The 22995-nt window shown below is 32.2% G+C and overlaps 5 protein-coding genes across 5 annotated transcripts in view; 4 read left to right on the top strand and 1 right to left on the bottom strand.

The window, feature by feature from the left end:
* The first annotated feature begins 1698 nt into the window (after positions 1-1698).
* LOC122516343 (carboxy-terminal domain RNA polymerase II polypeptide A small phosphatase 1) lies at positions 1699-4642 on the top strand. The gene is made up of 4 exons (XM_043634072.1): positions 1699-2040; positions 2843-3276; positions 3377-3562; positions 3640-4642. The coding sequence occupies exons 1-4, from the start codon at positions 1971-1973 to the stop codon at positions 3829-3831; spliced, it is 882 nt and encodes a 293-aa protein (XP_043490007.1). The 5' UTR covers positions 1699-1970; the 3' UTR covers positions 3832-4642.
* Positions 4643-13710: 9068 nt separating this feature from the next.
* On the top strand, positions 13711-15418 carry LOC122516302 (ribonuclease H2 subunit B). The gene is made up of 5 exons (XM_043633993.1): positions 13711-13909; positions 14041-14279; positions 14370-14655; positions 14743-14960; positions 15039-15418. Exons 1-5 carry the CDS (start codon positions 13822-13824, stop codon positions 15132-15134), a joined length of 927 nt encoding a protein of 308 aa, XP_043489928.1. The 5' UTR covers positions 13711-13821; the 3' UTR covers positions 15135-15418.
* Positions 15419-15859: 441 nt separating this feature from the next.
* Positions 15860-17501, bottom strand: LOC122516301 (bystin). The gene is made up of 3 exons (XM_043633992.1): positions 17268-17501; positions 16253-17178; positions 15860-16166 (listed from the first exon to the last, which is right to left on the bottom strand). Exons 1-3 carry the CDS (start codon positions 17406-17408, stop codon positions 15914-15916), a joined length of 1320 nt encoding a protein of 439 aa, XP_043489927.1. The 5' UTR covers positions 17409-17501; the 3' UTR covers positions 15860-15913.
* Positions 17502-17542: 41 nt separating this feature from the next.
* On the top strand, positions 17543-20687 carry LOC122516497 (DNA replication licensing factor Mcm7). Its single transcript, XM_043634358.1, has 10 exons — positions 17543-17720; positions 17857-18065; positions 18135-18298; positions 18375-18555; positions 18635-18772; positions 18839-19024; positions 19108-19321; positions 19391-19868; positions 19946-20097; positions 20240-20687. The coding sequence occupies exons 1-10, from the start codon at positions 17678-17680 to the stop codon at positions 20662-20664; spliced, it is 2190 nt and encodes a 729-aa protein (XP_043490293.1). The 5' UTR covers positions 17543-17677; the 3' UTR covers positions 20665-20687.
* Positions 20688-20968: 281 nt separating this feature from the next.
* Positions 20969-22995, top strand: part of LOC122516498 (division abnormally delayed protein) — a gene marked incomplete in the record, with an annotated part of 90732 nt that continues 88705 nt past the window's right edge. Inside the window, 1 exon segment of the mRNA XM_043634359.1 lies at positions 20969-22078. Coding sequence (XP_043490294.1) covers positions 21823-22078 — 256 coding nt within the window.

Below are 22995 nucleotides of genomic sequence, written 5' to 3'. Positions count from 1 at the left end.
TAATAAATTAGTTTTTACAATTGATGATACAAATGCACCGCCATTGCGTAACTACTTGAATCAAAGACTTTATTGAACATAGTCTACGAGAAAATTTCAAAATACTGTTAAAGATATCAGAGCTTGAAGCGAAGGTCACAATCACGCATAAGGGATATATATATATATATATCTGTGGTCGATGTGAATAATGATAGTCGCGGTGTGGTTTTATTACGATTCTAATTCCAGTGATAGCCCTCAATCTTTGAGTTTGTATAGCAAAGTCGAGTGATCAAGGTTATTGTTTGAGTTACGCGCCGCGTGGCGGCGTTGCGGTCAGTGGCGTAAAAGCGAAGCCAAAGGAACGTAACGTTATGGGCGAGAGAGAGAGAGTGAGAGAGGGAAAGAGACGGATAGTTTGCGAGGGTGGTGCGGAAAAGAGTAAAGAGAGACGATGAAAGCGGCGATACTATAGAAAACGGTGAATACGCGAGCTGGTGGATACATTGAACATTGCGAGTTAACCTGTGCCAAGTAGCCTCTCGTAGTTCGTCTGTTTACTATCTTATTTTTCGCTTTTAACGTATCGATTCGACGTTCGACATTTGACTCGTTCGAATGAAAAAGATAATTTCTTAACGTCGTGATCCGGAAAGTAAACCGCTTCCTTGCTTTCTCCTTCTTAACTTCGATCGTTGTTTCGTTTACGGTTGAAGGACATTATTGGGACATATGCGAGGAGAATAGTTGGTAGAGAAAGCGAGAACTGTTGAGAGAAAGAAAGTTATGCGAATGAAATCGCAATGAATCGTCGTTAGGGAGTTCGCGATAGGTGTGGCGCGTAAAAAAAGGCGCGCTGTAAAGTGGTGTACGCGCGCGAGCGCGTGCCCGGTATTTTCTGACTGTAGTAGAATAGTAGTAGTAGATTAGTAGTAATAGAATAGTGTAGTAATAGTAGTGGTGGTAGTAATAAGTAGTAAGAAGGTGACGGGCGAGAGAGAAAGAGAGTGTCTCTTCTGCTAGTATATATATACATATATGTATTGGAAAATGAAGGCGGAACGTCAAAAGAGATTTTTATCGAGTACTTGGCACGATAGGAGATTGGTGTCGATTTGGCGGTTTTCGAATTGAGTATTGCTATCATTATTATTATTATTATCATAAAGAGAAGTAAGATAGAAAGAGAAAGAGAAGGAAAAGTTATTTTACGAGTTCTTTGTTATATGGATAAGTGAAAGAGTCCGTAAGTTGTAAAGAGGAGAGAAAAGAAAAAGCAAGAAAGAAAAAAAGAGGGAGAGGGACAACGACGACAGTACAAAAGAGGAAAAGAAATTAAAGGAAAAGTGAAGTCGGAGAGATCGGCGGCGGAGCACCGTGTGCCGTTGCAGCACAGCGTGTGCGTGCGTCCGTGCCTATGCGTCCAAGTCCACCGTGCCGCGGTGATCTTCGCAGTGGCTGCGGCCGCAGTGGTGGTGGTGGTGGCGGCGTTTGCGACGACGGTGGTGGTGGTGGCGGTGGTGGTGGTGGCAGCGACGGCGACGGCGACGGCGACGGCGACGGCGGCGGCGGCGGCGGAGGAGGCGGCGACGGTGACGGTAAAAGAGAAGGAGTGGAGGTGCTGGCGACGACGGTGACGGGTCGGTGGTGGTGGAGGGGGAGGAGGTTCGTCGTCGTCGTCGTCGTCGTTGTCATTGGTAGTGGTGGTAGTGACGGTGGTGACGGTGGTGGTAGTGGTGGTGATAGTAATAGTAATAGTAGTAGTGGTAGTGGTGGTAGCAGTGTTGTTGGTGGAAGGAGAAGGGAATCGCCGTGTCGGTTTGTCGCTCTTGAGTTAGCGCGTGTGCGTGCATCGTGCGCGCGTACGCCGCTCTCCTTTGAGGCTTGCGCGCGAGCGCGCGAGCGCGTGTGTCCGTGCTATCCCCCCGCGCGCGCATCCAAGGAATTCACGATCGAGCAACACGGAGGGACTCCCAGCAAATGTTTAAATGGACGCATCGTCCATTATCACCCAAGTGTCGCGGGATGACGAGCTAGGCCAGTTTAATAACGAGAAAGGTAGGTAAACATAACGAATACGGCTCCCAATCCTACGCCTTTTTCTACATTTTTCTTCCAGATGCTGGATGGAATTTGCACCTGTTACGGGACTGCACCGCGCCTCTCCTCACCTTGTCTCTCCTAAACTTTGCTTTGGTCCTCTTTTACCTACTCCCCTTTCCCGCTCTCTCTCTTTCTCGCTCTTTCCTCCCCGTTCCCCCCTACTCCTTCGTTTCCTCCATTACTCGTCTCACGGTTTGCCTTCCTTCTTCATTCTATATATCTATCTGTCTGTCTTTCTCTTTCTCTTTCTCTTTCTCTTTCTGTATCTCTTGCTCGTTCTCTTTCTTCCTCGTCTCTACTCCTCCATCATCACGCCCCGCGTTTTTGCCTGGCCTCGCCTCGTAGTCGAACCGTGCTTCTACCCGTTGCCCCCCTTTCCATCTCTTTTCCTTCTCCAACTCGACTCGTTTCTCTCTTCCGTGCCTATATCTTACCTTGTCGCTGTTTTAATTTACGAACCTCCTAGCATTCGTGTCACTAATGCTATCTTCGTCCTACTATGTGTGCGATGACGAAGATGTTTGTCATTGTTACATGTTCGTATAGGAGATTCTCATGAACGTTAATGATTCCAAAAAATTTATCCTACTTTTATGCTTTATTTTGTTGATACATCATTTTCTATACGCTTCTAAGAACAAGTTATTTTCAAACAACTCAAGTTTTATAATGTAAGAGCTAGACGTTTTTCTCTTTCCTTTTTCGCATAATATTATTTATAAGGTTAAGATATTATTTTTTTTCTTATTTGATACAGCTCAATTACCACGAGAGAATGAAGCGGCTAGCAACGGTCCCACAAGTGGCAAGAAACCAAGAGGACGTGGACTCTTGCGTTCTCTACTATGTTGTCTTGGTAGAGGACGAGGAAGTAGTTCTAAAAGTTCCAAAACAAGTTCGCTACAAGGAGATGGACGAGGTTCGCCACCACCAGGAACTGGGTCCCCACGGTATCTTTTACCGCCTGTCAGACACCAGGATATGCATAAAAAGTGCATGGTGATCGATTTGGATGAGACACTTGTGCACAGTTCTTTCAAACCGATCAACAATGCGGATTTTGTTGTTCCTGTAGAAATTGACGGAACAGTACACCAAGTGTATGTCTTAAAGAGGCCTTATGTCGATGAATTTTTGCAGAGGATGGGAGAACTATACGAATGTGTATTGTTCACAGCGAGTTTAGCTAAGGTATTTACAGATTTCTTTATTTAACAATCAAAATATACAACTATTTGATTGATACGTTATTAGACATATATATAATATACATCTATGTTTATTTGCGCAGTATGCTGATCCTGTAGCTGATCTACTAGACAGGTGGGGAGTGTTTAGAGCAAGATTATTCAGAGAGTCGTGTGTTTTTCATAGAGGGAATTATGTTAAAGATTTAAATAAGCTGGGAAGAGATCTACAACAAATAATTATTGTCGATAACAGCCCTGCTAGTTATATCTTTCATCCAGATAATGCGGTAAGTATTAATTTACACTCTTTGAATACCAAACAGGAATACAGCTGTAAGATGTTGAGAAAAAACTTAAATTTTAGGTTCCAGTGACATCCTGGTTTGATGACATGACGGACTCAGAACTATTAGATTTAATTCCATTCTTCGAGAAACTTAGTAGCGTGGAGAACATTTATACAGTTTTGTGCAACAGCAACCATCCATATAATCAAGTATCAACAACGATACAAAACAGTCCCAGTCCTGGATCAGGTTCGCTTGGTGCTTCCTAGCCCCACCTATGTTCTGGTCAAGTGACCAGTCTTGTTATCACTCGATGTGCATTAAGGAGAATCTTAACTGATTTGTCCAATGCTAACCACTTATTGTGCTGCGATGGATAATCGGGTATGCCTAGTTAGATATTTTATCTAAGGCCAAAAGTATACCCGTATTATTAGTTTCTGGGTGAATAAGATTTCTGCGTATCGTTTCCCTGTTATATATAATAATAGTGCAACATTAATTGCACTTCGCTTTATCGTTGCCTTCGATTTTTCTTCCTAATAAAAACAAGCAGCAACGCGATGGAGAAGAACTAACGTTTACAAAAAAAAAAAAAAGAAAGGAAATAGAAACAAACAAAAACAAAAAAGAAAGAAAGAAATAGATAGAGACGACGAAATGATGATAAAATGATTTTTATTTTTAAATAATATGCACACCAATCGGCGGCGTTCATTCTGTTACATTTTAATTCATTCAAAACGGGTTTTGTTTTAAACGTGATAGAATTTTCTTCCCGACGTTGATCGAACAAAAATAAGAAATCGATAAATGCTTCGGTATAATTAGTTAACCCTTTGACTGTGGTGCATTCTCGCACGAAACCGTCGATATTTATATGAGGCGCGATATTCGTATGTCAGTCGCTGTGTGACTGACTCTCGCACATCGTTATGCTCATTTATTTATCCTTTTCTATAGAGGACGTAAGTATATGTACGTCTTTCGTAGTCAAAGGATTAACTCAAAGTACGTATGCAAATGCGTGATTTATATCTTTGATACTGATGAAAGTGAAGAGAAAAAGAAAGGAAGGAAGAAAAAAAAAGAGAAGGACAGAAGAGAAAATAATAACGAATGATATATTTCTCGTTGAATTAGTACACACAAATTTTGTGCTATTGCATGATCTTTACTTGCTGAATACCTCAATGGATAATCTTAAAAAGTGAATTTAATCCTGAATATAAGTCGCACAGAGAGAGAGTCATACGAGAAATCATTAATTAATTAAAAAGTATGAGTCGTTTGACGGGTCGTTCGATGTTATACCTTTTTATTTATTTATTTATGTATTTTTTTGAAATTCATTTTATTTGGACCAATCAGTTAATAGATTATGCATTTCATTTGCTGGCATATTAAAAAATGATTATATCGCGTTAAAACTTCGAGTCCTGTGTAAAATAAGTTCTCTTTTTTATTTTTTTTTTTGTTATAGCATTTCTCATAGGATCGACGATAATGAAAAATAATATTTACAATTGTTACTTGACGTAATATTGAGAATGTTTGTAAAAAAAAAAGAAAACCAGAAAAGAAAAAAAATATCCAAAAGGCTGGCAACTTAAAATGATGATCGGAATTTGTTTTCTAATCATTTTGAGATATATCTTCCTTGTATTTTAAATGGTGAATTTTAATATTAATAATTATAATAATAATAATATTTTAGACTAGGCTATTAATATTTTCATGATTTGCCGGTACGATTGACTCTTTCTTTTTTCTTTTTTTTTTTCTTTTAAAGGGAATGTGTGCCAGATAGTGAGAGTCAACTAATTTAATTACAAAAAAATGATATATATATGTATGTACATATGTATATATGTGTGTATATATATATATATATCAATTTAAAGAGACCGAGCCAAAATGCATATCATTCTCTCCCTCCAAGCGCAATCGTACGGATAATACAATAATAATAATAATAAATAAACAAACAAATCTTATGTTAAATGAATAATTATAATAACATCATGGTTAATGAATTAGGTTTATATAGAAATAGAAATTCCTTTGATAGGGGTTGGTAGAAAAAAACAATACGTGTAAGTATGTAGCTGTATTCACACTAACAGTGATTGACGATTGATTTTTTTGCACGCTTTTTATCGTATATATACATACATAAATGCATTATTATGTAATGTACAGATTGCGCATTACGTTGATATATAATCAACCTTATTATCATTGCTTATAATTTTTATTCTCGTTATAATTATGATTTTATTATGTTATTATATTTTTTTTCCTCCACCTTCTCAAACCTTTGCCATCCTCTACCCCTTACCCCACTTTCTCATGATTTTCATCTGTCCATCTTCTCATAGTTGTTACATTAATGTTATTATATTTTTGTCATTTTGTGATTACTTTTATTAATGCTATTATTATTATTATCATTGTCTAATTCATCCTTCATGTGACTGGTCCACATTTGATTAAAGTATTATATATATATATATATATATATATATATATACATATATATATATATACATCTATATATATTGTTTATAATGTTCTATATTTGTTGCCGTCACACGAATGTTTTCTTATCGATCGATATTTTTTTTTACCTTAACCATTTATTATAAATTCATAATTTTATTATTATCAAGGAAAGAAAGAAAGAAAGAAAAAAGATCAATCAATCAATCAAACGTATACAGAAAGTTTAAACACGATAAATTTGTTTTTATTAATTTGTTGCATTTTTCATTATAGAAAAAAAAAACAAAAAAAAATATATAAAAATTGTATATTTTCCATATATTTATATATAAATATACACTGTATGTAATAATATCTTTTAAAATTTAATAGTATTAACACTTTTTTTGTTAAAAATTCGAGAAAAATTCCAAAACAATCAATATTCCATAAAAAAATTGTAAAAAGGAAAGAAAAATTAAAAAAGTATTTTAAATAAAATAGTATGGTGAGATTTTGATTTTGATTTATTTTATTTCTTTTTTTTTTTTACGTAATTACAAACGACTTATTTTGTTTACATAAGTGTGGAAAGTTGTGTAAACAGATTAAAATGATAATATGTATATTCATGAGCGCATTACATACAGTGTTTAAAAATCATCTAACATCGCTATATAAAAATAATTCGCTGATACATTTTACTTGTGCAATTTATTCTTATTATTTAAAAAAAAAATTTTTCCAAATTTATCAACAATCTCTTAACGGAATAAAATAATTCGAGCGAAGAATTTTTTACGATAAAGATATAAAATATTGAAATGAAAGTGTGCGCGTGTGTATGTGGTTTAACATAAGTAAAACAAAATAAATCAAATTATTCTGTTAGGTGTGTGTAATTCGTCTGGTAATGATCTAATTACACGAATTACGTAATAAATTTATCTCTTTTCTTTTTAATTTTTTTATTTAGATTACCTTTTATAGTGTATAATTATATTATAAAAGATCACGAAAGGTAGAACAAGCTTTTACAAAATTAGAAATGTTTTTTTATTCGCATATAAGGACGTATATACTTGGATAATAATAATAACAACACACACACACACAGACATATACACACAACCTTCAATAATAAGCGAAGCTTAAAAGAAATAGTATAGACTGTTATAAGTGGATTCGTTTCCATTCTGTTATGCATTTGCCCTTATAGTAAATTATAAGAGGATTAATGTTAATTTCAATCGTATTAATGTTAATAATGCAATACGTACTTGAAAAAATATATAGACGGAAAAATTGTTATAAATTGTAATTTTTTTAAACTAGTATGGTCAAATCTGTTTGCTATATTGAAAAGATAATTGAACAAATATACATTAAAAAGTTATTGTAAATTGTACTTCTTTTAAGCTCGTATAATCTTAAATCTTTTTCTATATTTATCAACTAAAAAAAACTTCCTAACAATATTAAATGAATTATTTAAAAGAGACGCGAATTTTTTTAAACACGTCTTTAACTCCATTATTTTAATTATTTTTATAACAATTTTTTTTAAACATTAATTAAATCATCCGTATAATAAAATAGTACAAATGAATAAAAAAAAATCTTCTTCAGATTCTTAATAGAATATTTTGCACGAGCGAAAGATGTATGAGTTTGATATAATTTTTAATATTTGGAATGTGATATATTCATGTTATTATTATTAATTATATGATTTGCGTTGTGCGGCAAAATAGAACGAGATACCGTGAAACACTTGTACTTACAATTAGTTAACAGGAAAGAAGAATATTTTCTTTCTGTAATGTTCAAGAGAAAGATAGAGAATGGAATACTTTAAATGTATCACGCAAAAGAGAGAGAGAAAGAACAATCCTTTCGCACTTCCATTGAGGCTTTTATATTTACTTTGAATATATATGCTGCGATTAAGTTATACATATATGTATATGTATATATTTTTATATACACACATATATGCTAGAACAATTTTTAAAAATTCACGACTTTTTCTAATGTTTTTTTTAATAAATTTCATTCTTCAAGTGGAACACATTGTTAAAAGAAAGGTCGCGAATTTTTTACGTTGTCCTGGTATATAAAATATTTACATATATGTGTATACATGTTTTTTTTCTTACTTTTTCTATATTACGTATAAACATGCAGAAAACGAGAGAGAGAGAGAGAGAAATAAAATGAATGAATGAATGAAAGTGAGAAAGAAAGAGAGAGATGAATATATAAATGTATATACAGTATAAATGCAAATGATGAAAACAAAAAATAATTGTATTTTGTGAACAAATCTTGTAAAAATCGTTTCTCTGTCTCGCGAACTATCAACTCTCTGTTTCTTTTTAAATCGCAAAGTATTGTTTTTAATTTAAGAAAACGGGGAGAAGAAATTTATTATTTTTTCGTTTTGTTATTTTCCTTTCGGATGTTAATTTTATCTCTTTTTTTTTAGTACCTCTTTATTCTTTATTATTATATTATATTTTTATTGTTTAATTTTAATGTGAGATTCGATGTCTCGTATTTGCGTATGGGAAAATAAAAAACTTTATTCTCGTGAAGAAGATATCGATAGCCTCGTATCCCATAACGCCCAGCCAAACGACTCTATAGAAAGCCAATACACGTACACACATCATGCATAGATCTTGTAACGGAAATATCGCATATATTTTCATCGATATATGCGTTATATACATATGTACAATAGAGCAAATAAAAAAAGAGAGCCGATTTATTTGAATTCATACAAACACACATACACATACAAATACACGGCACATCAGCGTAATTATCTAAATGGAACTTTTAATCTGCGCGATACGTTTTACAATTATTGTACTTCTTTAATATATATATATATATATATATATATATATATATATATATATGTATACATATATAAAATAAATAAAAAAGAAAAAAAAATATATATATATATATATGTGTGTATAATATGCCAAAAGAGAATGCGAGGTGTTTAACGTTTTAAAGAAAATATTCAATACGATATTTTCCAACGATACAAATAATATACATATGTATATATATAAATATATATATATATATATATATATGTGTATATACTATATAAAAGAATAGAAGAAAAATCATAAGAAAAAAATTAAAAAAAAAAAATAATAAAATAAAACAAGAAGAAAGAAAAGATAAACAACTGTACAAATATGTAGCAAATACCTGATGAACTCGTCTTTTTTACGTTAATTGATATATCGAATAAGTGTCGTCGAAAGCTTCGAAGACAAATTTTATATATCTTCTATGTCTCCCATCACATTCTATAAGAGAAGAAAAATAATAAAAATAAAATAATAAAATAAATCAATAAAATTAAAATCAGCAGCGAAGCACTCAGAATTGCGTACTTTTCATATGAAAACGAATTCCTTATTGAATTCGATTTAATTGAAGAAAAAATATAGGAAACAAAAGATTGAAATAAATAAATAAATAAATAATTAATTAAAGCGTTTAGACGCGAAATTTGTGCTTCCGTAAATAAATACAAAAAATGAATTGCAACTGGCAATTGTGAAATAGCACGCGAATTTTTTCATTAAAAATAAAAAAATAAAATAAAAATTTTATTGCCAGTAATTTTACAATTTTACTATCATCTTGCATCTATAAACATATAAATAATAATAAACATATAAATATATGTATGTATGTATGTGTATATATATATACATATATTGATTCCTTAGTTGGAATGCGAAACGAAATAAGAGAATGAACAAAAAATTTTTACTCATTTTTACCTTATATTTGATCATGTGACATATTTGTAACATGTTGGAGTAAAACAAGAGTTTTCTCGACGTATTATATCACGAGTCTGTATGTAATTATATTATAAACGAACATTATTAGAGTTTGCGCGCGAATATTTCGAATACTCGAGTACTTTGATTATCACAAATATTTAAGTAATACGAGCGCGGAGAAAATTATATGCCATTAATTCGAAAAATAAATGAATATATATATTTACATGTATATACGAAAAAGCCAATGATTATGATAGTGATCTAATTGTAAACCAGAATTTGAATTATTTGTAAAAATTCAATTACATAAAATGTCCAGAATATTAGATGAAAATCTAAATATGAATTACCTAGAATGAATTGAAAAATTTAATTGCCCGATGTGAATGATCTCCAAAAAATATAGGTTCTTATTTTTTTATGACAATAATAAAAAATACCTTAGTAGATTTGTTCTTGAAGAATAATTTTTTTCATATATGTAATTTGAGAATTTTAAAAAAAGCTTCTTACAAAATACGTTTTTTGATATCTTAAATGGTTTATTGTTAGATCACTACTCATATATATCTATATATTATATCAGCGATTATTCTGACATGTTACGAGATAGTCGAATTATCTGTTATCGCGATCTTCATCATAATATCATGTCTGTGTATCGTTTTTCTTGATAAGCCTTTTAAACATAGATCGCGTAACGTCTTACGAAATATTTTTTATATCTCGATAGTCTCTCTCTCTCTCTCTCTCTCTCTCTCTCTCTCTCTCTCTTTCTCTCTCTCTCTCTCTCTCTCTCCCTCTCCCTCTCTCTTTCTCTCTCTCTCTCTCTCTCTCTCTCTTTCTCTCCCTCTCTTTCTTGTTTTATCGGTGTAATATTTTATTCAAAAAAAAAATCTATCAAACGAATAACGAAGGATGTAACATTTTTATAAATTTTGTTTTCCTTTTGCACGAGGAAGCACAACAATCTAACGCGAATAATGAAATAATTTATCTGTAATTCGCGCGTTGGCTTAGAATAAAAAATGCTTAAAATAATAATTTTCGTTTATTCATATTTAACGAAAAATTAAAACAACAATTACGACAAAACTTGCTTTACGTTGCTAAACGTATCGATAGATTGTTTGAGAGAGATAAAAATAGTCGAAGTTATATTAAAGCCAATAATTTTCTCCGTGCTTAAGCGTTATTTCGAGAAGAGACACACGGGCTTATGCGTAAACGTGTGTTAATAAATGAATCGATATATAACATTGTAAAAAGAATTAGAAAAAAGAAGAATATTATATAAAAAGAAAAAAAAAGAGATGTGTGAAATGAAAAACGAAAGGAGATACGTGGACGTTTGTGACGTAGAGTGTGATGGGTGTTGTATTGTGGTGTGGTGTGATGTGATGTGATATGATGTGGCCACGTGCATGCGTTTAGAAAAGGGAAAAAAAAAATAAAAATGAATAAAAAAGAAAAATAAGAGAAGAATCAATTGCAATGAAAAAAAATATCGCGTACGGGTTTTAGGAGTCCGTTAATTAATAAATTCGTAACTTTTTATATACGCTGAACTACTTTTCGTAAGAAAAATAGCAATGACACACACACATACATAGATACACACACACACACATGCGCGTATACAAAGACAAGGTCTCCAAATATGGCGCTTACGCTTTTTTGCGCCTCTTTAAATATCTTATAATTATTATATATATTGCTATGTACTGTACAAAATTGTCATAAAGGAGAAGAAAAGAGAAAAAAAAAGCAAACAAACAAACAACAAGGAATTTTTAAACGAAATCAGAGCGTTGTGTTTTAAATGCGATAAGAGTGAGAAAGAAAAAAGAGAAATATATATAAATATAAATATAAATATAAATATAAATATAAATATAAATATATTATATATGAACACACACACAAAAACATACACAGGATACGAATATATACATACACAGACATACATGAATATTGAATGAGAGTTAAAGAGAAAGATAGAGTGAGATAGAGAGAATAAGATGAGAGTGAAAGCGTATATGTGCACGAATGTATGAATGTGTGTGTTGTGCAAGGGGTGGGTAGCGATAAAAGTGGGTTAAAAATAGAAGAATAAAAAAATAAAAGTAAACAAACAAAAATAAAGCGAGAATGAGCAAAATGGAAAATAAATAAATACAGAAAAAGTAAAAAAAAAAAGAAATCACGCGCAGAGTGAAAGATATGTGTATGCATGTAAACAAGATTAACAATAATGCCTTGATTTGTAAATAAAACTTCATCACTTCCACTAATGACACATTTATCTCTACAGATTCAGTCGTTCCCGATTTACGTAGCTCTCATTAAAAAAATATTTCAAACAAAGAAATAAAAAAGAAATAAAATTATAATAATTAAACAAATAAGATACGCGTGGACTGATAGGGATTAAAAATAATGTCTCTTGCGTCAGAGGTTTCTCTGTGAATTCTTTTTGCTTAATAAATAAATAAATAGAAAAGAAAGAAAAAATTGCAAGAAAGATTTTTGTGTATGCCGAGGGTTGGTTGAAAAGTTTTGAGTCTCGAAAAAAACCCTTCATCTTTATTTCTTAAATAAAAGTATGCTCGTATATTTGTGATAAAAATTTCAAGTTACGAGAATCATTCTTGCAGTGACCCCGTACGATACATGCAAATATATATGTCTTCTTTAAGTGTGTATATAAAACGCGCGCGTGTCTCTATTCTGATTTAAATGACGTGGTATTTAGGTCGAGCTGCTCGATCGTACAAGATTACTCTCGATATTGGATTTCCGTGGGTAGTTCTCTTGAAATAAAATGTCATCAGTGACGTCCGCCTACTGTATTAACGATAACTCAAATATTTACCATTTAAAGCGGTTAAATATGGTTGAATGCGTTTCATTCACCGATTCTTTCATCATTTAATCTTATATAGTAAACAATATATAGATCATTAATACTGACTCACTATATATACATATAATATGAATATTATATACAATGTGAAAAGAAAGACACATGCAATTGAACTCGTTTTATTTTTATTTCGTACGTCTAAAAAAACAGGTGAGTGAAATCAAACAATATTATTAAATGCACGTTCAACATTCGACTATTCAAATTTCGCGGTAACAAATGGCGGACGTGCACCGCCTCGCGTCAACGATATCTTTTAACTACGTCGTATTAAAATCCTTCATAACTTCGATCGGGCGAATATTTTTTTGTCAAACTAATCGAAATCATAAATATTTGAACGGTTAATAATAAATATAAAGTTTTTTAAGTACAGTTTCAAAAACATCGTATAATTATAAAAATGATATTTTCTATGAAAAAGTAAGGGAGGACATTTTTTTTTTCTATGGAAGGAGCGAGGAGAAGAAGGAGAAGGATTTTTTTGTAGTCCATTTTCTTTTTACTTCATATCTTGGAATATAATCTATTATCAAAAGCCCAAAAAGAAAAAGTGTATCTAGTTAACGTGTTCTACACTAGAGTTCGATGTAAGGATTACAATTTGAAACATGGCTCAATAACGCGCCACTACTTTTCTCTGATCGCAGATCGTCTGTAACACATCCGACGACCGCGCGTCGAAATTTCAAATGTTGCTTACACTGATCCAGACGAAATGTCGCGTGTAATGAGTTATATCACAAAAAGTGACATTATATTAAAATTAAATATAACAACGCCAAACAATAAAGAGTTAACGCCCTGGTTAATTGTCAAAAATGGCTAACCATTGAAATAGTATTTTTTGTTGAATATTAATTTAGAAATAATAAACGACAGGAAAAAGAAAAGAGAAAGATAGAGAGAGAGAAAGAGAGAAAGAGAGAGAGAGAGAGATAGAGAGAGAAAAAGAAACTATTATTCTCAGTGAATATATTTAATCTTCAAAATTAACGTGTGTCCGTTTAATAATTGATATAATGCCGCGCATAAAAGCATCGCCGAAAAAATATGTTAAAACGAATAACTTGAATTCGACTACCAACACTTGGGTCTTTCTTATGAAAGGTTAGTTTAAGTAAATAATATTATTATGTATTACGGTTTCTTGTATGTTGTTTTTTTAAATTAAGAGTAAAATAATGTTTACAATTGAGCACAAATTATATAAGATTTCGTTACTTTGTCATATATTTTAGGAGATAGTTTAGAGGGCAAAGATGGAAATTTGCCAAACGTAGTCAAACTTAGACACCCTGCGTCGAGTCAGCCGGCTATGTTTGTCTTCAGCCCTGGTGATCTTACCGTACAAGAGGTTTTAGCATTTGATGAAAACAAAAGGTCGTGGTTTATAGATGATAATGTTAAGTCTGATGGAAAAATGCATCTTTCCACTCCTATCGATCCAATCTTTCTAGTTTTACCGTATCTAAGAAAGGTGATTTTATTGAAGAGATAAGAATTAAGTAGGAATATATAATTTTGTACTAATTAGTTATTATATTATATTATATGTATGTTATTTTAGTCATTGCAAATACAACCTCTCGACCAATGTTTATGGGACGAGGATTATCCGGAAACGCCTCGCTTAGCTCATTGCCAGAACTTAAAGTTGTCTTTGGTTGCTGATCGTAAAGGCGATGAATCTCTTCAAGCTTTCAAGTACAACGAAGAAAAAACATTAAATTGGTTGAAAAAGAAAGTAGAGAGAGTAGCTGAAGTTTTAAAACAAAAAAGTATTCATGTATCACAGGGCGCTTTAAGTGCTACCTATGTTAAAAATACTAAATATGAAAGTGGTACTGATTTAGGTAGGAACTTTCTTCATCTAATAAAAAAAGAACCATAAGAAAGGGATGAATGAATGAATTTATTTACAAATTTCTTTAATATTTCAGAATATTTGAAATATGCACATGGTATAGTATCCGAATATTTGGCTGATGACATAGCAAAAAAATTAGCACAATATTTAAATATACCAGATGAAGTAGAAAAAAAGCGTAAATTGATTAGTCCCAAAGAAGTATCGGAAGATAAGAAATTTAAAAGAGATACTTCAGAAGAAGATGTAACTCCACGTACCAAAGCTTTGGATTTGTCTAAACCAGAAAAGGTTTGTTATCGATAAAAATAGGTTTTTGTATATTTAATGCATATATATGCATAATTTATTATTTATATATTACTTTAGCCTCCGAAAAATCCAGCTATGAGTAAGAAGGAACTCTCTAGACAAAAAGCAGCCATTGGATCTAAAAGTATTACTAGCTTTTTTAAAAAAAAATGAATTATACTAGGTTACATATTATAAATAATTTGAGACTGTAATAATAGGTTATATAGTACTTGCATTCCTATCAAAGTTATTCCTAAAACTTATAAAACTGCTAAGCCAGGATGTTATTATATAATCTATTTTATAATGCGTATTGTAATCATTATTTTCCTGTAACATTGTCTTATTATCGATAGTTACATATCTATATTTTAAATTGTTGGAGACTGGTTGTATAAAACTATTGTTAGCGATTTTAAAAACAATTCTTGTTTTTATAATGTAATGTAAATGATGTGTAATATTTTTTAAAGCGACAGAATGGAAAAAAACATATTGTAATTTCAATCATTGTTTTCTATTGAAATTATTTATAACGATATATGTATATTGTAAAACAAAGCAATATCTTTCTATAACTCCTTCCGAATGTATAGGCTCTGTAATCAACTAATACCAATTATGAATTAAAAATGTCTTTTAATCTACGACTACATCTAATAATTGTTTCTCAACAATATTTTATAATAGCTCGTTATACTAAAATTTTCAATATTGTAAGCTATTTTTTATCTATCAAGATTTTGATAGATCATTTTTTAGAGATTTAAATACGTGTTGTTTTTAATGTTATGTCACAAATATTTGAATTTTTTAAATAATTCTTTTAACAAAAATTCTTTTAAAGATAAAAAATAAATATTTATTATTATATAAATTTTATTATGTTAATAAATTTTTATACAATGTTTATTAGATGTATTGTAATATCAGATAAAATTAATTTAATCTTAATATGACATAGTTTCTACCTCTACCCTTTTCATAGGCTCTGTAGTAGGTTCAGTCATTTCTACGTCTCTGCATTTTGCATTTTGTAATTCTCTTCGTATTTCAGGTGTAATAGTATGATGCGATTGTTTTTTTAATAAATTTAACAAGGCTTCTTTTTGTTCTGAACTTATGTCACTTTTGTAACGTTGTACGAAGGTCAAAAATGCTTGATGCCATAGTACTGGTAATTCTCTTTTATCCCTTTCAAATCTAAAGTATGATTTTATAAATATTTACCATTAGGTAATTTAATCGTTTATTTAATATATAATTTATTACTAATAATAATACTTTACCTTAAAAAGTGAAACACGAGACCATCTACTACTCTGTAGGGAAGTGCATATTTTTTGTCTAAAAATACTCTCAGAAAAATACTGTTAGCACCGGTATAATCCATTTCTGCGATTTTTAACATCGCTGCAGACGAATGTAACATTGGAATAGAATTTTTAGCTATCACCGAGCTGATAATAACTGCTTCTCTTAGCGTACATGTACCAGATTCTAAAAGAGGAAGTAAAATTCCTTTCATAAAACCAGCAGGCTTAAACAAGGCTTTTCTCAATGCCTGATACAAATGAAAATTAAGTTTTTTGTATTCTGCTAAATCATCCCTAATACGTGGTAAGAGAACAAGATTAAAAAATCTTTGGGCCATTTTTTCTTTAAGATTAGATGCGAAGATTCTTGTTGCTTGATACATGGCTGCGGCAGACCATCTAGGTGGTTCAGTGATGTAAAGAATTTGTTCCCAGTTTCTTAAAGTCGGAATTATTTTAAAAGCTTTTGGTAATTTACCGCTACGATATTTAGCCAATACGTCTCTGACTCCTTGATACATTACTTTAACTCTTGGATCTAATTCTTGCATTTGCAAGGTACCCGCATCAGAAAATTGAGTTTCTATTTCTGTTTTTTTCTCTGTTAATTTTTCCATAATAATATCGGCTAATGTCCTCATCGGTACTGGATCTTTAGTCATAAATTTTTCCAATGCACGTTCATCTTCTTCATTGACCTCAAAGTTTTCAAAATAATAAGTATCTCCAACATCATCATCACTGGATTCCTTTTCATCATCACTAAAGTCAACTCCAAGTTTTGTCAATGGTTTTTTCATAGAATTTGGTACCTGACCCTCATTGTTCTCTTCTTCAATTTCCATTTGTTGTTTCCTTGCTTGCAGCAAGATTTTTTTGGTAAGAGTAGAATCGACATACTGAAAAAATTATAAAATAAAATATTTTACACATATTCTTATAATTCTTTCTTTGCTAATATATACAAAATAACAAGATGCAATATAACCTCTTCGTCGTCTTCATTGCGATTTCTATTTTTTTGTCTATTTTTTGTTATAACAATCTTCTCTCCTTCTATTTGCTCCGCTAATCCTACTTTGGATCTTTTTTCTCCTGCAGATACTTTAATTTTCTTAGCCTTGCCCATATTTTTATTTTATTAAAAACAAACAGATGTAACTCGACACGAACATGTGATCTTTGATTGATATAAATAAGGTTAGATTGGCTATTTATGTGCAACTTTACCGACCAATGATAAATGCATGTGACCCAAGCATGCGTAAGAAATGTACGGTAAAATTTAGGCGGGAATAAACACTGTGATAGTTTCATGAATTGTTTACTTTAATTTACTAAAAATTCTTTTCAAATAATAATTAAAAATATTGAAGTCTTATTTATATCATTTTAAAAATGGGACCAAAAAAAGCATCGAGAGATTATGTCAAGGATAAAGGTACATTTTAAATTATCATTAATGTCAATTAATTTCTAACCATAGAAATCTATATATTTTTATTATTTGTTACTGTATACATGTATATAATATATAAAACATTTTATTAATTCTATTAGTATATTTATTATCGTAGAACAACTGAAAACATTCTTAACTGAATTTATGGTTATGGATGATAAAAGCGGCGACAAAGTATTTAAGTATAGACAACAACTTACCAAACTTGCTCATCGTGAACAGATAGCTCTCATTATTGAATTAGATGATGTAAATGAGTTTGATGATGAATTGGCTTTTGCTATTACAAATAATACACGAAGATATGTTAACATTTTATTAGAGGTATGTATATAGTCTGCGATATTTCTATTTTATTTGTTATATTCTACTTGAACAATTCGACCTTTTCAGCTTGTTCAAGAAATTCTACCAGATTTTAAAGAGAAACCTGTACCACCTAAAGATGCATTGGATGTGTACATTGAGCATCGGTTGTTGATAGAAACTCGTAACAGACATCCCGGTGATCAACGAGATCCTAGGAACAAATACGCTCCAGAGCTTATGCGACGTTTGTAAGTTATAAAATTGTGTTTAATTTTTAAATTATTATTTACTAAATTTTAATCATATTTTTACATTATATTACAGTGAAATATATTTCAAGGATTTCAATGATGCTAAAGCTTTTTCCGTTAGAGAAATAAAAGCTGATAAGATAGGAAAATTGGTAACGGTTAGAGGTATCGTTACTCGATCCACTGAAGTAAAGCCTATGATGGTCGTTGCTACTTATACTTGTGACCAATGCGGTGCAGAAACATATCAACCGGTATATTCAATAAAATTTCCTAATATTTATACTAAAATATTTTTTATTATTGTGATAATAACATTTATTCAAATTGTAGGTACAATCGCTTACTTTTATGCCGCTAAGAATGTGTCCTAGCGATGATTGTCGTGTAAATAAAGCAGGTGGCAGATTGTATATGCAAACTAAAGGATCCAAGTTTATTAAATTTCAAGAAATTAAACTGCAAGAACATGTAAGATATTTTCATGATAATTTATATTGTTTTGATAAATAGATCAATTAATCAAATTTATTTCAGAGCGATCAAGTTCCAGTTGGTCATATTCCTAGATCGATAACGATCTTTTGCAGAGGAGAAACTACACGACAATGTTTACCAGGAGATCATGTAACCATTACAGGAATCTTTTTACCCTTAGTAAAGACTGGATTTAACCCTAGAGGTGGTTCTGCACTTTTAAGTGATACGTACTTGGATGCACATGTATGAAAATTTACTATTCATTCAATTAATGATTTTTCTCTTTTTCTGAATTTGAAAGATACTAATTTAAATTTATATTTTAGAGGATCGTGTGTTGTACAAATTCGCAAACCATAGATGACAGTAGTGCTCAGTTGACGGATGAAGAATTGGCATTATTGTCGCAAGATGATTTTTATAGTAAATTAGCCACATCTTTGGCACCAGAAATTTATGGATTGGAAGACGTCAAGAAAGCTTTACTGCTGCTTCTTGTGGGTGGTACGGATAAAAAGAGGGGTGATATTAAAATTAGAGGTAAATATATTTCGTATGTTAATTAATTTGTATAATAAGGAGGATAATAATTTTATTTATTTTCTATAGGCAACATCAATATATGTTTGATGGGTGATCCAGGTGTCGCTAAATCTCAATTGCTTTCATTCATAACACGTCTAGCACCAAGATCTCAATACACTACAGGAAGAGGATCTTCCGGTGTTGGTTTGACTGCAGCCGTTATGAAAGATCCTTTGACCGGTCAAATGATACTCGAAGGTGGAGCTTTAGTATTAGCCGATCAAGGAGTTTGTTGTATTGACGAATTTGATAAAATGGCGGAGGCTGATAGAACTGCCATACACGAAGTTATGGAACAGCAAACAATATCGATTGCAAAAGCTGGAATCATGGCACGTTTAAATGCTCGAGTATCTATTTTGGCAGCTGCTAATCCTGCTTATGGCAGATATAATTGTAAAAGAACGATCGAACAAAACATTCAACTTCCCGCTGCTTTGTTATCGAGATTTGATTTATTGTGGCTCATTCAAGATCGTGCAGATAGAAGTAACGATTTAAAGTAATTATTCCTTTATATCCGTGTTAGTTGTTATTATTATTCGATAGCTAATTAAATGTATACGTTATATCTTATAGATTGGCACAGCACATAACTTATGTACATCAACATTCTTCTCAACCACCTACCGAAACTGAAGCCTTAAACATGAATTTAATACGGAAATATATTAATCTATGTAAAATAAAGGAACCTTCCATTCCTGAGGATTTAGCAGAATACATTGTCGGTAAGTATTGGGTAATATTTTAGAGAATAACTAATAACATAATAATGAACATAATAATGAACATAATAATGAACTATACATAATAAACTAAACATAATAATGAACTATAAAATTGAAATATTTATATTTATTATCGTTGCAGATTCGTATGTGGAAATGAGAAGAGAGTCACGTAATAGCGTTGATCAAACTTTTACTTCTGCTCGTAATTTATTAGCGGTGCTACGATTGGCAACGGCATTAGCTCGTCTCAGATTAGCGAATGCTGTTGAAAAAGAGGACGTATCTGAAGCAAACAGATTGGTAGAAATGTCGAAGCATTCGATCAATTATTCGGAAGCCAAACCGAACAATGCCCAAAGAAATCCTATTGACAGGATCTACTATCTTATTTTGGAATTAGCTAGTGGCAATAAAACCGTTAAAGTATCAGATATATTGGAACGATGTACGAGTAAAGGATTTAAGCCTGATCAAGTGAACGAATGCATAGAAGAATACGAAAGATTAGATGTTTGGCAAGTGAATCAAACGAGAAGACAGATTACATTCATTCAAAAAGATTAATTTAATACATATATTTTCATACATATTCTTAACCTATCCTAACATATATCACATTGTACGAAAATTAACGCTTTTAAATTTATTAGAACGTTGATTTTCTTTTTTTTTTTAATATAAACATAATGTAACAATGAAAAAATAAATTTGTTATTTTAACATACGATACGTCAGAAATTCAAATAGTAATAATTCGTACGAGCAAGGGTAGATGGCACAGGTTGTTTAATACCTCGGAAAACTTCGGCAAAGTTCGAAAGGGTTCGGTTCGGCGGCGCGCTCTCGGCACGGGACGCTGTCGGCATGGTGGTCAGTCGCATCGAGCGATCCGCGAGGCGCGTGTCGCGTCCCCGTGCATATATGTGTGCGGGTGTGCGTGGGTCTCTCGTCAGTGTATACCGGGACTTTGATCGTGTCGTTTCTCAACGGTGGTCTCGTATTCGTCCATCATCGTCAACAGATTAGTAGTAATAAATAGCAATAAGAATAGCTCGTGTTTGTCATCGTGTAGGTGGACGTCTTTAAAGCTCGACATTAGTCGGTCGTGTATATTTGCCGACTATTGGCCGGCAGTAGCCGAGGTCTTTGGCTCGGCTCGATTCGGCTCTCCGGTGTGAACGCCGCGCGTGCATGTGGTACTATTATCCGTGACACGGTGCTTTCCACGATAATCCAAATGTTGTCGTCGGATGCGACTTTGGATGATCATCGTTTTCTCGATAGCGATCGTGGTCCTTTTCGTACTCGCCGACGTAGCGAGTTCATCGTCGTCGCTTGACAACGCGGTCAAATTGAGAAAGGAAGACAATTTAATTGAGAAAAAAAATAAGTAGAGAAAAATACGACAACGATAAATAATAAGAGAAGTTATAAGAGGGAGAGAAGGAGTAGAAAAAGGAGTAGAGAAGGAGTAGAGAAGGAGAAGGTGAACGTTCGAGGAAGATAAAAAGAAATAAGAAGCGAAGAAGAAAAGGGGAGGAAGGAAATAAAATTTGTAAAAAGTAAGAGAAGACGAACGCGACGCTTGTTGGCGAATTTTAATCGCATCTGTCTCTTTCTCCCTCTCTATCTTGTTCTCGCAGAACCCGATTAAATACTTTCCATCTTTTTCTTCGGCTAAGTGTAAGCTCACCGCGCGCGTCGCGGTGCCATTTTGGCAAAATGAAAATAATAACGGTGAGGAGGCAGGACGTAGGGCGTGCTTTACCGGCACCGCTTCTTCTCCTCCTCCTTGGGATTTTATTCGGCGGTTACGTCGACGCCGTTCTATTGCGTTTACCGCGTTCCCTCGACCGTTCGAAAAATGAGACCAATTGCGATAAAGTCGCTGTCTTTTTTGAGAACGAGAATAATGTCGTTGCGAGGCTGATTACTGCCAGCTCGGATTCTGGGACCACATCTTCTCCTGCATCCAAGAGTAAGTCAAACATTTCTTATTTTTCTTACATTACTCCTCTCATTGTTTTCATTGTATTCTCAACTAGTCACGTGATTTTTCTCACATTCAAATCATACTTAACCAATCGCGCGATTTTCATCAAAATTCAAATTAGCCGCTTAAAATGGAGTCGACATTTTTCTATCTTTTCATCTCATTCACTTGTTGTTATATTCACCAATCGCAACATGACTGTTTACAATTCAAATTATCCGCTTTAAATGTCGATTCTCATTTTGTTTCTCGTCAATCGAAAGTTTTCACATTCAAACGATTGAGATATAATAATAAATAACGCTTGTCGTTCGAGTAATGTTGTACGAAATCAAAGAAAACAAAGTAAAAAGTAAGATATATATATATATATATATATAGATAAATGGAGAGAATCGTATGAAGGAGGAAACTCTTTGCAATACACTTGCCATTTCCGAGAATTTTCGCGACGATGATCAGCAGCTAGAAGCTCGATATATACGACCTGACGATAGACGTATAGCGCGCACGTGCTGCCAAGAAATCTCCTTTAGACTTGATACGGTACGTAGAAGATAGAAACTTGTAAATATATATATATACTAACTTGCCATTACTCTGTTGCTATGGTCAGCTGTTATTCGCATCCAACACATTTCAATTTTATTTTATTACTTTTTCGAGAGGTTAGGTTCTTCAAGTTTTAACAGAAAATATCTTTTCCTTCATTCGATTATATATAATACATTACCTGTCATAAGTCTCGAATTTCTACGTAAATCTTTGAGAAATAAAAGATTTATATAATTATTATACACAACAGAATATTAATCGACAAATTTGTAAACTTATTTATCTCCAAAACGAAGTCTGTTATGTACACATTTTATTCTACATTTTCGATTTATTGTAAGTTTTTT

Source organism: Polistes fuscatus, unplaced genomic scaffold, assembly GCF_010416935.1.
Source record: "Polistes fuscatus isolate 324 unplaced genomic scaffold, CU_Pfus_HIC Scaffold2, whole genome shotgun sequence".
Classification (NCBI taxonomy): Eukaryota; Metazoa; Arthropoda; class Insecta; order Hymenoptera; family Vespidae; genus Polistes; species Polistes fuscatus.
The sequence above is the reverse complement of the archived record's forward strand: the minus strand, read 5'-3'. Positions and strand labels throughout refer to the sequence as shown.

Coding starts and splice junctions, on each gene's coding strand:
- LOC122516497 (XM_043634358.1), top strand. CDS start 17,678: ATGGGACCAAAAAAAGCATCGAGAGATTATGTCAAGGATAAAG. Junction 17,721..17,856: donor AGATTATGTCAAGGATAAAG/GTACATTTTAAA, acceptor TTATTATCGTAG/AACAACTGAAAACATTCTTA. Junction 18,066..18,134: donor ATGTTAACATTTTATTAGAG/GTATGTATATAG, acceptor CGACCTTTTCAG/CTTGTTCAAGAAATTCTACC.
- LOC122516301 (XM_043633992.1), bottom strand. CDS start 17,408: ATGGGCAAGGCTAAGAAAATTAAAGTATCTGCAGGAGAAAAAAGATCC. Junction 17,179..17,267: donor GCAATGAAGACGACGAAGAG/GTTATATTGCAT, acceptor TAATTTTTTCAG/TATGTCGATTCTACTCTTAC. Junction 16,167..16,252: donor CTCGTGTTTCACTTTTTAAG/GTAAAGTATTAT, acceptor ATCATACTTTAG/ATTTGAAAGGGATAAAAGAG.
- LOC122516302 (XM_043633993.1), top strand. CDS start 13,822: ATGCCGCGCATAAAAGCATCGCCGAAAAAATATGTTAAAACGAATAAC. Junction 14,656..14,742: donor TGAAAGTGGTACTGATTTAG/GTAGGAACTTTC, acceptor TTAATATTTCAG/AATATTTGAAATATGCACAT. Junction 14,961..15,038: donor ATTTGTCTAAACCAGAAAAG/GTTTGTTATCGA, acceptor ATATTACTTTAG/CCTCCGAAAAATCCAGCTAT.
- LOC122516343 (XM_043634072.1), top strand. CDS start 1,971: ATGGACGCATCGTCCATTATCACCCAAGTGTCGCGGGATGACGAGCTA. Junction 2,041..2,842: donor CCAGTTTAATAACGAGAAAG/GTAGGTAAACAT, acceptor TATTTGATACAG/CTCAATTACCACGAGAGAAT. Junction 3,277..3,376: donor TCACAGCGAGTTTAGCTAAG/GTATTTACAGAT, acceptor TTATTTGCGCAG/TATGCTGATCCTGTAGCTGA.